The following is a 12,984-nucleotide window of genomic DNA, read 5'->3' as shown; positions in this document are numbered from 1 at the left end:
CTTACTCATGAAAATATCTTACACTTGTAATATCAGGTCACATTTGCAGGAGACAGACACATTTGAGTTCACAAGGCAAAATGAAGCAATGCCATTTACACTACAGCTTTGCAGATAACAATGGACCGTACTTACCTGGCTGTAGTTCTGATGGTGTTATCTTTATTGTGGTTGTGCTCTTTGCTCACCTTTTCTGCAGAGGAACACACATGGTTTTTGTGATTAGCATATATCATATTTTCCCTATCAGGTTTTATTCAGCAGAACTATTTTAATGCTTTCTGATAACAGCATAATCCAGAGTAATTTAAGGTAAATGGTTACAGCATGATTAGAGAATGGGCATGACTTTATTTAAACTAACACCCAACAAATTTTTTCAGCTTCATATTTCAGTGTTAGTGCTCCATGCAAAGTGTGCAATACAAGCATTCATTAAACACAGTGCTGATATCATTGCCTTTATGTAATAGCTGAGGTTCACCTTCTTTGTCAAGAGAAATGGACAGCGCAGCCTCAGGAGCACTGCATGCCGCAGCCACTAGCCACTTATGCCAGTAATTGCCATCTATAGGTTCCCCTATACTCCAAAGCCTGGATCAACCAGTTGTCACAAATTATTTAATAAGCTTTCAAAAATACAGGAGTTGAACTCCAGCTTTTCCAATTCAGTTCAAATACTGTGAACCTGACCTGACTGTCACAGTGCTCTAAAGCATATGCTAACTATGGGGGACATTTGGCAAGGCTTTTGCGTTTCAACTGTGAGGGTAGAAGGGCTCTACCTCCTATTATTTTTCAACCTTAGCAATCTCACACTTTCATAGCACCTTAATGGTTATACACAATCTCTTTAAATTCAACCATCGACTACTTCCACTGCTTTTACCTGATAACTGGAAGAGCAGCTCGGATGCCATCTTCACTGATATATCTTGGCTGAATAGATTTCTTTCTGGGAGCACACGACCTTCTGGTGCCTTCTGTATGTGTTCACTAATGTCTCGCCCTAATAAAGTGCTGTAACCAACATTTTGGCTGGGTTGGCTGGGTGACACTGAAGCCTGCGAATCATGAATGTCAACTTCCATTGGTTCTTCCTTTATCTTTACCATCTGGGTTTCTTTGTAACTCTCAGCTGCAAATATGTATTTAAAAAAAAAATAAACAACTGCCACAATTATTTAATTATGCTACAATTTTTCAGAGTACTCAAAGCAGGAAGCACAATTACAAAGTTATAAATTGTATACCATATCACTGCAAATGGTAAGGGAAGCAAGCAGCTGACTGCTACAGTATTCTTCTGGGGGTATAAATAGAAGCAATCTCCTGAAAATAATTTTTCAAACTAGAGAGCAGAAAACAGTTGCATATTTGTAAATATGAGAGTTAGATTACTTTCTATGAATACTGGGTGATCACACACCAATTACTGAAGCTTTATTTTTATTTATTAAATGAAGTTGCAACTACACACTAGCTCTCCAAAGGTGGGCACTGAAGACCTCTTACAAACTCTAAATTACTCTTTACCAGCAGAAGTACCCGCACAGACAGTCAGAAGTATTGGTATGGGGATAGGGGTGGAGGAGGAAACCTCATCTGCTCCTCTTCTACTCTTTTTCTCTTTTATGGAAAATTCCAGCCAACTATGTGAAGAACCGGTTTGTTATAGCTGCATGTGCTTTCAAGATGAGAGGAGTATTCTGGGGCCATACTTTTCTTAAGTCTGATTTTGTAACAAGCATAGATATTCCGTCATACATTACAAGATCCAATAACCTTAAAGACCAGTTTCCATAAGCCCATATCCTTCCCTCCTTGCTTTCCTCTCCAGTGTCCTAGGTCTAGCAAACAAAACCATAGTCTAGAAGCCAATTTGTAGTTCACTTTCTACACTTGAGATTCCCTGGGTGCTGCTGAATGCTCTGGTTTGGCTGCAAGGTAAGTGATCATTTTTTCTTCAGAATAAAAGCTCTGAAGTGCCAAAATCAAGGCTCCAAGGTAATTTGCCTACCACACCCCAAATATCTATACAGCCCTTTTGATTCAGACTTTCTGCTGTGAAAAGAGAAATTGAAGACCTGTAGAAGACCTGTAGAATTTATTCCCAATTTAGTTTCAGAGAAAGATGGTGAGTTTTTTTAATGATCTTCATTCAGAGTGCTCCTGAAAGGGCACTGGTATCATGGCAGAACTGCCCAGCCAGGTGTTGCCTCTGCTGGCTGGATGCTGGCCAGACACTCCTGAAACAGGCAGCCTAAGACAGGCAACATGCCTGGGAGAATAAAAAAAATTAATAAATGCATGAACACAGTTAAATACCAGAAGGGCTATCCAGATAAGGAATCATTCCAACAAAAAAATGTACATGGGATTTATTAATTTTGCCAAAATCTGTACACGGACTTCTGGCACTAGTCAAGATACTGAAAATCCTAAGGAAAATCTGCTTCTGTTTACTCATGATTAGCACATGCCCTAAATTGTCACCTATGTAGCCTCCGCAGCTAGAGTCAAGGGAAAGCGTGAGTTTGAATTGCTCAGACTTTATGAGCCAAAGGAGGAAAAGGCAACCCTAGCACCCAGGGAAAGAGGCCGTGGTAGAGGGCAGGGACAGGCACACTGCAGCACACAGAGCCAGAGAAGCAGGGAGCTTAGATGCTGAGTGGATTAGGACCTGAGAGCGCAGTTTGGCCCTTGTCCAGACTGGGGGGACGTGATCAGATCTATGACCGTGGGCCAGCACACTAACTGGTGCAGACAGGGGCTGGCCATCCTGATAGCATCAGGTCACTGATGGAGGCACTCTGCACAATGAGTTTCCTCACATGGAAGTTTCCTTGTCATCTGTCAAATTTTACTACTTCGAAGGCTCCGATATTAAAAATAAATAAATGAACAACAGTTCATAAGAAAAAGCCCAAATACAAACAGTATTTTCTATTAAGTTTGGGTCAGAGAGAAGAAAAGGGGGCGGGGGGGGCTGAATCCACTAACTTCACTCAATAAATTCATCTGTTGCTGCACTCTCTGTTTTTCCCCTCCTCTCTAACTCACATACAAATGTGTCAGCCTCACAGATATTATTCCAAGTGTGAATGTTTCAAACACCACCAGGCCTTTTGTTTTCAATTTCCCAATATTACCATGAATCTCAGAGGCACCAAAACATGGTTTGGTCATCCTTCATAACATCGTCAAGCTAGTCGACTGGTTGGTGTTATCTTGTAGTCCCTAGCCAAAGACGAACAGAATCTATTCAGCATGAAGGCATATGCATTCCACACAAAATTAAACTGATGTGTGTCACCAAGTCCTTTTTCATTCCCGTGGTCTTTCCCTCTCCCTACATTCCTGTTGTTCTTAAGTGGAGAAAATGTGGCTTTGCTGCCTACAGCTCTTAAAAAAAAAAAAAAAATTCGAAGCCAGAAGATAAAAGTCACTTGGATATGTTCCAGGAACAATTTACATGAAGTGCTTTCAGTCTTTTCTTATGACATTTCTTGACCTTTAAAAGAAATGTATAAACATTGATAAAAGTATTTACCATCTACGATCCAACCAGATACATTTCAGACTTTTGAAATTTTCATAGTGAATTCCTAACTGAATACAAGTTAGAAATATCATATAATGCCTTTTTTGTCCTGTTAAGCAGATTTTTCTTTAATTTAAAAATTCCATTAGCCTCATTATCAAACCACAGAACATTGCATCTGTGTTGAAAAGTGTAAAAATAGCATGCTGTCCATTGAAAGTGAACACAGAACAGCAAAAGAACGCATCAGGTAACACTGTCAATCAAAAGCTCAGGTAACTCCACAAACAAATGAGTTCTTCAGATGTCTGACAGACTAAGCTTTGCACCCAGCTGCCAAATTTAGGTGCAGAGTCAAGCTGACCTTTGCTGCTCTCTCTGCTTTTAAAATATTCTTTCTATTTCTGTTCCTGCTCCACACAGTTTAATTCCCTGTCCTGCAAATGCTTTTGAAACAGACAAACTGATACGACCCCAGCTAAGGCAAGAGTCAAGCAATACCAATGACCTTCTCTCTCTCACAATCAGCTAACATTCAAATTGCCCTAACTAAATTTACATATTTGATCATTTCCTTTGACCTTTATCTTCCCAGCTGCACCCTTTTGATCTGACAGAATGTCCCTGCCAAATGTGAATCCTGTCATACTCCGACAGAAGACTGAAGAAGGGTCTCTATGATAATTTTACAAGGGCTAACAAAAAGAAAACACAGTCAGTCTGTCCCCTGAGCAGCAATCACAGGCATACAACCCAGTTGTGCTAGATCTTGTGCTGGCGAAAGACTGTAATTAGGCTTACGCCCATGCCCATACCCATCTCACCATACAGGCAAACTGTAACTTCTTGAAGATTATTTTCCCTTCTGTGCTACAGACAATTCATTTGTGGAGTAAGGTGATACCCCTTATTTCCTTACACAGGTATCTCACGTGGTCATAGCGCAGATAAAGTTTTTCCAAGTCAAGGACTGGTACACCGAGAGGTCTCCTGGTTCGAATAATTAAAATCATGATAGCTTTGGCTTTTTTCCACTTTTGCATTTCTCCTTGAGTAGATGGGCTAGGTTAAATAAACTGCAATGTATCAGCATACAAAGTTAGTATGCAAGAGTAATTTTCTTCATGCCAGATTTTTATAAAAGTACAGACATCTAATTCCTAGCAAAAATCAGCGGCGGATAAAGACTCAAGTAGTTTTAAAGTATCAAGACCGTGATCTCCTAAACATGGTCTGCTATTCATTCAAAACCAACCTGGATGAAGCTCAGAACAACAGCACAGCAGTGAACATTGCTCATCTGGCAGAAGATTAACTGAATCACCTAATATGCCTTTTTCTGCTGTTAACTTTGTGATACGGAAACAGCTTAACAAAATAAGAGAAAATTATTGCATACATGGATGTACTATTATCAAGCCACAGAGATGCTGTTTCTTTACAGAACAGCATAAGTTTTAATCAGCTTATCTATAAAAGCCTCAATGAACTTCATCCTATTCACATTGAGTGAGACAATTTTCCACATCAGATATGAAAAATGCAATATTGGACAGGCTTGTTCCAGGAGCAGGTAGTTTATTCCACAGCTTTCAGGTTCTCTGGCATTCACAAGTGCAAGGAATTGCAAAGTAGTGGCACATGCTAAAAAAATCCAAACACAACAGAAACCTAGAACAATACTTGTGCTACCTAAAAGCTCAGGGTACAGCATTCATCCCTGAAGGCCTGACAGTGTTGCCTCAAGAAGGTGTAGCAGTAAGAGAGCCTCTGAAATTTACTCTTAGACAATGTCTCTCTACAGCCTAGGACAGAGATTGCCAAGCTTTAGAAAGAGCTCATTCAAGCTACTTCTCTCAGAAAGTTGGGACTACCGCAATCCAACGAAAGTTGTGCACAAGTCAGCAATGTGCCCTTGTGGCAACCAAGGCCAACCATATTCTGGGCCATATTATCAAACTTGTAGCCATCAGGTAGAGGAAGGAGATTATTACCCTCTATTCTGCACTTATGAGACTGCATTTAGAGTACTGTACCCCATTTGGGGCTCCCCAGTATAGGACGGACACTGAGATCCTGGAGCATGTTCAGTGGAAGGCTACCAAGATAGTTAGGGAGCTGCTGCAAGACATAAGAGGAGAACAGCTAAGAGAACTGGGTTTGTTCAGCTTTAAGAAACCAACAGTAAGGGTAGATTTTATATTGCTGTCGACAACTCTCTAAGGTATAAAGGGAAGGTATAGAGAAGCTAGAGTCAGACCTCTCAGAAATACAAAGTGATAGTATAAGAGTCGACACACAAGTTGGAACATGGCAAATTCTGTTTATATACACAGAAAAAAATTCACTGTCAGGATGGTGAAGTACTGGCACACGTTGCTGAGGGAGGTTGGGTTCTCATCCTCAGACACATTCAAAACTTAACAAGACCCTCAGCAGCCTGGTCTTGTTGGACCTGCTTCGAGCAAGAGTTTGGATTAGATGAACCCTGGAGGTCCCCTCCAAACTGAATTATTCCATGAATCATCAGCACTAGATCAGATCAGCTGCAGGTTTAGCTAGCAGAACTTTCAAAAACTCCAAGCAAGGGAAAGCTACAGCATCCTTGGGTAACACTTTTTCTTGTGCTGCACTAGGAATTTTTCTTAATGTCCTCTCTGAACCTTCCAAGCTGCAGCTGGTAGCTGTTGCCCCTTCTTTTACCATCTGCCACTACAGAGAAGAGTTTGACTCCCCTGCTTTTCTAAGTTTCCTTCAAGTAGTTGCAGGCTGTGATTAGATCTGCCTTTAGTCCCCCTTTGCCAGACTGAACAGGCCCTGTTCCCCCAATGCCTCCTTGTAGGTCACGAGCCCATGACCCTTAATCAGGTCTGCTGCCTTCCTCTAGACAGTCTACTAATTCTCAACGGTCCTTTTGAAATGGGGAGCCCAAAACTGGTACAGTATTCCACATGCAGGAAGTGGAAAGGTTAAGGAGCATCAGGGAATCTGAGAAAGAAATAGACTGGTGGAACCAAGCTCTGTCCCTCCCTGAGACAGAAACAGGAACAGCCACCAGAGAAAACCCAAGATCAAGGGGATCCTGTATCCTCCCCCCACCAGGCTGAAGGCAGTAGCTTAAAGGAAAGGAGCAAATGGAGGTAAGTCCATGCTTAGGGCAGCAGGCGAACCCCCTCCTTGCCCACCTCGCCTTCGCAGGTGCCTCTGTACAACAGGTATGAGGATCTGGATGCGGAAGGCCAGTCAATGGATGATGTGGATGACAGTCCATCTACACCAGAGGTGTTGGCAAGTTCAGAAAGGCCTACCCCCTGTATCACAACCACCTCCACGAGGAAGAAAAGACGGGTTATAGTTGTAGGTGACTCCCTTCTGAGGGGAACAGAGGGTCCAATATGCCAGACAGGCCCTCCTCTTAGGAAAGTCTGCTGCCTCCCTGGGGCCCGGGTTAAGGACATCACGAGGAAACTTCCTAGCCTGGTACAGCCCTCAGACTATTACCCACTACTGCTTTTCCATGTGGGTGGCGATGAAGCTGCAATGCGTAGTCCAAGGGCAATAAAAAGAGAATTCAGGGCCTTGGGACAGTTGGTAAGGGAATCTGGAGCAGAGGTTATTTTTTCCTCTCTCCTTCCAGCTGTGGGCAGTGACATTGGAAGAAACAGATGGACCCAGTCTATTAATACATGGCTCCGTGGCTGGTGTCACCATCACAATGTTAGGTTTTTCGATAATGGGATGGCCTACATGGCACCAGGCCTGCTGGCATCAGATGGGATTCACCTTTCTCAAAGGGGGAAGAGGGTCTTTGCTCATGAACTACCAGGGCTCATTGACAGAGCTTTAAACTAAACTGGAAGGGGGAGGGCGATAGTATCAGGCTGGCCCGTGACAAGCTGTGGATGACACGCCAAGGTTAGAGGGATGGGGTGCTAGCGAGGGCCTTCAGCCTGTTGCTCTGAGATGTGCCGGCTACGCTGCAACACACTTGAAGTCTCACGGAGACGAGCCAGGGGCTCCTGAGGTAACAGGAGCCAAGAGGGAAACACCAGTGAAATACCTCAAAGGAACTAAGGGGTGTTCCTCTAAGAAGGTGACATGGCCAACAGCCCAGTTGAAGTGCCTCTACACCAAGGCATGCAGCATGGGCAACAAACAGGAGGAGCTGGAAGCCACCGTGATGCTAGAAAGCTACGACCAAGTTGCCATTACTGAAACTTGGTGGGACGAATCCCATGACTGGAGTGAGGCTATCAATGGATACAGGCTGTTCAGAAGGGACAGGCAAGGAAGGAGGGGTGGAGGCATTGCCCTCTATATCAAGAAATGGATGGAGTGTGAAGAGCTGTCCCTGAAGAATAGCCACAAGCAGGCTGAAAGCTTATGGGTAAGAATTAGAGACCGAGGCAACAAAGGGAACCTTGTGGTTGGTGTCTACTACAGGCAACCCAGTTAAGGGGAGCCTATTGACAAAGCCTTCTTACTCCAGCTACAGGAGGCATCGCACTTGCAGGCTCTCGTCCTGATGGGGACTTCAACCACCCCGACATCTGCTGGAAGAGTAGCACGGCGAGCTGTAGGCAATCCAGGAGACTGCTGGAATGCACTGAGGATAACTGCTTAAGCCAGGTAATAGTCAACCCTACCGGAGGGGATGCAATACTGGACCTGATGGTCACCAACTCACACCTAGCAAGTGAGCTAATCGGTGATGTCAAGATTGGAGGCAGCCTGGGCTGCAGTGATCATGCACTGGTGGAGTTCACAGTCCTGAGGGAGATGGGACAGGCAAAAAGTAACGTCAGGAACCTGAATTTTAGGAAAGCAAACTTCCAGCTCTTCAAGGAGCTAGTCAATAGGGCCACCTGGGAAACTGCCCTCAGGGACAAGGGAACAGAACAGAGCTGGCAGATCTTTAAGGATGCTTTCCATAGAGCACAAGAGCTCTCGATCCCCAGATGTAAGAAATCAGGAAAGGAAGGGAAGAGACCAGCATGGATGAGTGGAGACATGCTGGTCAGACTGAAGGGCAAGAAGGAAATGCACAGGCAGTGGAAGCAGGGACAGGTAACCTGGGAAAAGTATAGGGACACTGCCCCGGTTGTGTAGGGATGGGGTCAGGAAGGCCAAGGTGCGGCTGGAGCTGAACTTGGCAAGGGATGCAAAGAATAACAAGAAGCGCTTCTACAGGTATGTCAGCCAGAAAAGGAAGGCCAAAGAAAGCGTACTGCCCCAATGAAAAAGGCTGCCAAACTGGTAACAATGGACGAGGAGAAGGCTGAGGTACTCAACAACTTTTTTGCCTCAGTCTTCTCTGGCAACCGCTCTCCTCACCCCTCCCGAGTCAATGGACAACATGTTGGGGACCAGGGGGGTAAAGCCCCTCCCACTGTAAGGGAAGATCAGGTTCATGACCACCTGAGGAACCTGAACATACAGAAGTCTATGGGACCTGATGAGATGCATCCCAGAGTCCTGAGGGAACTGGCTGATGTAGTTGCTAAGCCACTCTCCACGATATTTGAAAAGTCATGGCAGTCAGGTGAAGTCCCTGGTGACTGGAAGAAGGGAAACATTACACCCATTTTTAAAAAGGGTAGAAAGGAGCACCCTGGGAACTACCGACTTGTCAGCCTCACCTCTGTGCCTGGGAAGATCATGGAACAGATCCTCCTAGAAGCTACGCTAAGGCCCATGGAGGATAGGGAGGTGATTCGAGACAGCCAGCATGGCTTCACCAAGGGCAAGTCCTGCCTGACCAACCTAGTGGCCTTTTATGATGGAGTGGCTACATCAGTGGACAAGGGAAGAGCTACAGATGTTGTCTATCTGGACTTCTGTAAAGCTTTTGATATGGTCCCCCACAACGTCCTTCTCTGAATTGGAGAGAGATGGATTTGATGGGTGGACTGTTCGGTGGATGAGGAATTGGTTGGATGGTCGCATCCAGAGGGTAGTGGTCAACAGCTCAATGTCCAGATGGAGATCAGTGATGAGTGGTGTCCCTCAGGAGTCCATATTGGGACTGGTACTGTTTAATATCTTCATCAATGACATAGACAGTGAGATCGAGTGCACCCTCAGCAAGTTTGCAGATGACACCAAGCAGAGTGGTATGGTTGACATGCCTGAGGGATGGGATGCCATCCAGAGGGACCTGGACAACCTGGAGAAGTGGGCCCATGTGAACCTCAATGGGGTTCAACAAGGCCAAGTGTAAGGTCCTGCACCTGCACCAGGGCAACCCCCAGTTATCAATACAGGATGGGGGATGAAGGGATTGAGACCAGCCCTGCGGAGAAGGACTTGGGGGTACTGGTGGATGAAAAGCTGGACATGAGCCAACAATGTGCGCTTGCAGCCCAGAAAGCCAACTGTATCCTGGGCTGCATCAAAAGCAGCGTGGCCAGCAGGTCGAGGGAGGTGATTCTGCCCCTCTACTCTGCTCTGGTGAGACCCCACCTGGAGTACTGCATCCAGCTCTGGAGTCCTCAGCACAGGAAAGACATGGAGCTGTTGGAGTGGGTCCAGAGGAGGGCCACAAAAATAATCAGAGGGATGGAACACTTCTCCTATGAAGAAAGGCCGAGAGAGTTGGGGTTGTTCAGCCCAGAGAAGAGAGGGCTCCGTGGAGACCATATTGTGGCCTTTCAGTACTTAAAGGGGGCTTATAAGAAAGATGGGGACAAACTTTTTAGCAGGACCTGTTGCGATAGGACAAGGGTTAATGGTTTTAAACTAAAAGAGGCTAGATTTAGACTAGATATAAGGAAGACATTTTTTACAATGAGAGTGGTGAACCACTGGAACAGGTTGCCCAGATTGGTGGTAAATGCCCCATCCTTGGAAACATTCAAGGTCAGGTTGGACCGGGCTCTGAGCGACTTGATGTAGTTGAAGATGTCTGTGCTCATTGCAGGGGGGTTGGACTAGATGACCTTTAAAGGTCCCTTCTAACCCAAACTATTCTGTGATTCTATGCAGCACTCACCTGCTCTATAGGGGACACACTGAACATGCTCTTCTAATGCAGCACAGTCTGCTTTTCACTTTTTTTGAGATGAAAGTAAAAATCAAGTGCACAGATTTAATAAAAAAACACAAGTCATGTAGTAAATATTGCTTTTGCTGATACAATAGCTGTCCAATGACTTTCCATTGCTGAAATCAAATGAATCATTGTTAAATCATTCATGCTTCTTCCCGCTATTTTATTTAAAACTTCATCCTGCAACTAAAATTCTAAGTTGCTCATATTTGCTAAAATGCCCATCAGCTTTACAAATCAACTTTATGAATCAACTTGGAAAAGAAAGCCTTTCCCATATGTCTCATAAATTGGACTCATGTACTAGTTTTCACAATCAAGCAGACAGGGGTAACTAGTGGGTCAACTTGTACCGACTTCAAAAGCTTTCAGTATGGAGAATCTGGCATTGTTATGCTAATTGTTCTGATTTGCTAGAAATAAACATGCCCTAAAACAGCTTAAATAAAACCTCAGAGGTAGGGAACAGTTGGCGAGCCCTGAAGGTTCTGCTACAGAGACACAACAAGTAACATCTGACGTTCCCTAGGGCACTGTGCTTGATGCTTTATTTTGCTAGTATTTTTTTCAAACTGCTGTTTTATATAAGACAATGTCAATGGGCCTTGAATCAATGTAACAGGATCCTGCATTTAAAAAAAAAAAAAAAAATCATAAAATGGCTTATATTTGTTAAAGTGGAACCTCTGAACTCCCATGTTATAGAATTTTGCAACTATAGGCTTAGTTTCACAAAAATGCAAGCCAACAACAAAAAAAGGAGCAAATTAAAGCAACAGACTAATTTGAGTTGTGATATGCATCTGCTGCTCCTTCCATTTAAATGATAGGATTATGGTGCTTACCTGAAAGACCCTACTTGCAGAACACAGCCAACCCCTCAAAACATAGATCAAGAAGAATTTGATAAACAGTCTACATGTAAAATAACAATTCACTGCACAATATATTCCAATCTATGCAAGTCTCCCAGTTCAAGAAAATTCTAGTCTAGCATTTCTGCAGCAAGCTGTACCTTTGCAGAGCCTGGCTCCAAGCTGACTGTCCAAAGGCAAAGGGGACTGCAAGAGGCCCTTCTGCAAATACTGTGCATCCACAATCCCCTGACACTTCAAAAAAAATTGACATGCCCACTTTCCATAGCTTTGTGGCCACTCCCACCTGGCTGAACATCATCAAGGAATAGCAGTAAAGTGAAGGACAGGGGGTTTGTTTAAACTCTTTAGTGACAATTCCTAAAAAATAAAAATAAAATAAAACAAAACAAAATAAGATCCAGAACACCAAAAGAAGCACATTTGAACCACAGACATTATGATTTCTTATTATTCCAAATTATCTAATCTTTTAAATTAACACAGTTTTCATTAAATGTCAAGATTACCCTGACATGGAAAAAAGGAAGATGATGAATTGCAATAACTTAAAGGTATAGTATAGCATCTACTGAACTAAAAGCTAGGCTCTGTTATAAGGTACTTGGTTTTCTGTGATTTTTGTTGTTTTGTGGGTTTTTTAAAGATCTATAGGGGAAAAAACCCAGACTTTGCAGTCTTCCATACTTCCCACCCTATACTCCTCCTGTGAATGGGCAGTATTTTTTCCACATTTTTCCTGCTTTGGGGTTTAGACATTAATGTTGTCATGAAACATGGCAAAACCCATCAAAAGGTAAAAATCCATTACTAGTTGAGTTTTTTGGGGATTATGTTATTATGCAGATGTCATGGAAAAGCTTATTAAACTGAATGAACATACCATGGCCTGATACAAACTTCATGTATCACAGCATTGGCAGGAGAGTCTCAAAATCCTGAAAAAATATCTGTAACCTGACACATTGCAATTATAAGTCTAGCTATCTAGAAATTTGTATCTTTTTCTATACTCTAATTAAAACACAGCTTCACTCTAACCGCTCACAATCTATTTCACATTTCTGTTGGTTAAAAATCCAAAACAACAAAAACCACTTGGCTAGTAGCAGGATTTAGTCTGGTGATGTGACTTGCCATGGCTTGCCATCTCTCTAGTTCCCATCAAGAGAAAGTCTTATTTTGGGTCATACACTTCCCTGCTTACTTTTCTAGGCTTCTACAGAAGCACCTGCTGCTGCCCAGAGCTTTCTAATGAGCTATTTAGAGACCAAGAAACAAAAGACTTCCCTGTATTTTCACTCCTCTGCCCATTATCAAGGCTCTCTAAGCAGGGATGAAAGCACTCTTGACAGCTCCCCTGCAATCGAGGTACCAAGACTCTTACGAGGTCCTGACAACAGCTATCTCCAAAGACAGCAGCCTAGGTCCATACAAGTGCTTCCCAGAACAGTCCACGAAGTTATGAAAAAGAAATATATAGGAAGATTAGTTTCTGTGTCCCCTACCTCCCCCAA

The 12,984-nt window shown here is 43.5% G+C and overlaps 1 protein-coding gene across 2 annotated transcripts in view; it reads right to left on the bottom strand.

The window, feature by feature from the left end:
- Nucleotides 1-12,984, bottom strand: part of ZNF827 (zinc finger protein 827) — a 110,428-nt gene that overhangs the window by 37,727 nt on the left and 59,717 nt on the right. For both annotated transcript variants that reach the window (XR_012042703.1, XM_072862766.1), the window contains exons 6-7: nucleotides 890-1,138; nucleotides 136-193 (exon numbers count right to left, since the gene is read on the bottom strand). Coding sequence is in view for 1 of the 2 variants with exons in the window: in XM_072862766.1 (XP_072718867.1) it covers nucleotides 136-193; nucleotides 890-1,138 (307 nt within the window). In the remaining variant the exon portion in view is untranslated. The remainder of the gene's footprint in view (nucleotides 1-135; nucleotides 194-889; nucleotides 1,139-12,984) is intronic.

This window comes from Ciconia boyciana, chromosome 5 (assembly GCF_034638445.1).
Source record: "Ciconia boyciana chromosome 5, ASM3463844v1, whole genome shotgun sequence".
NCBI classification, from domain to species: Eukaryota; Metazoa; Chordata; class Aves; order Ciconiiformes; family Ciconiidae; genus Ciconia; species Ciconia boyciana.
This window is presented reverse-complemented; position numbering and strand designations above follow the sequence as displayed.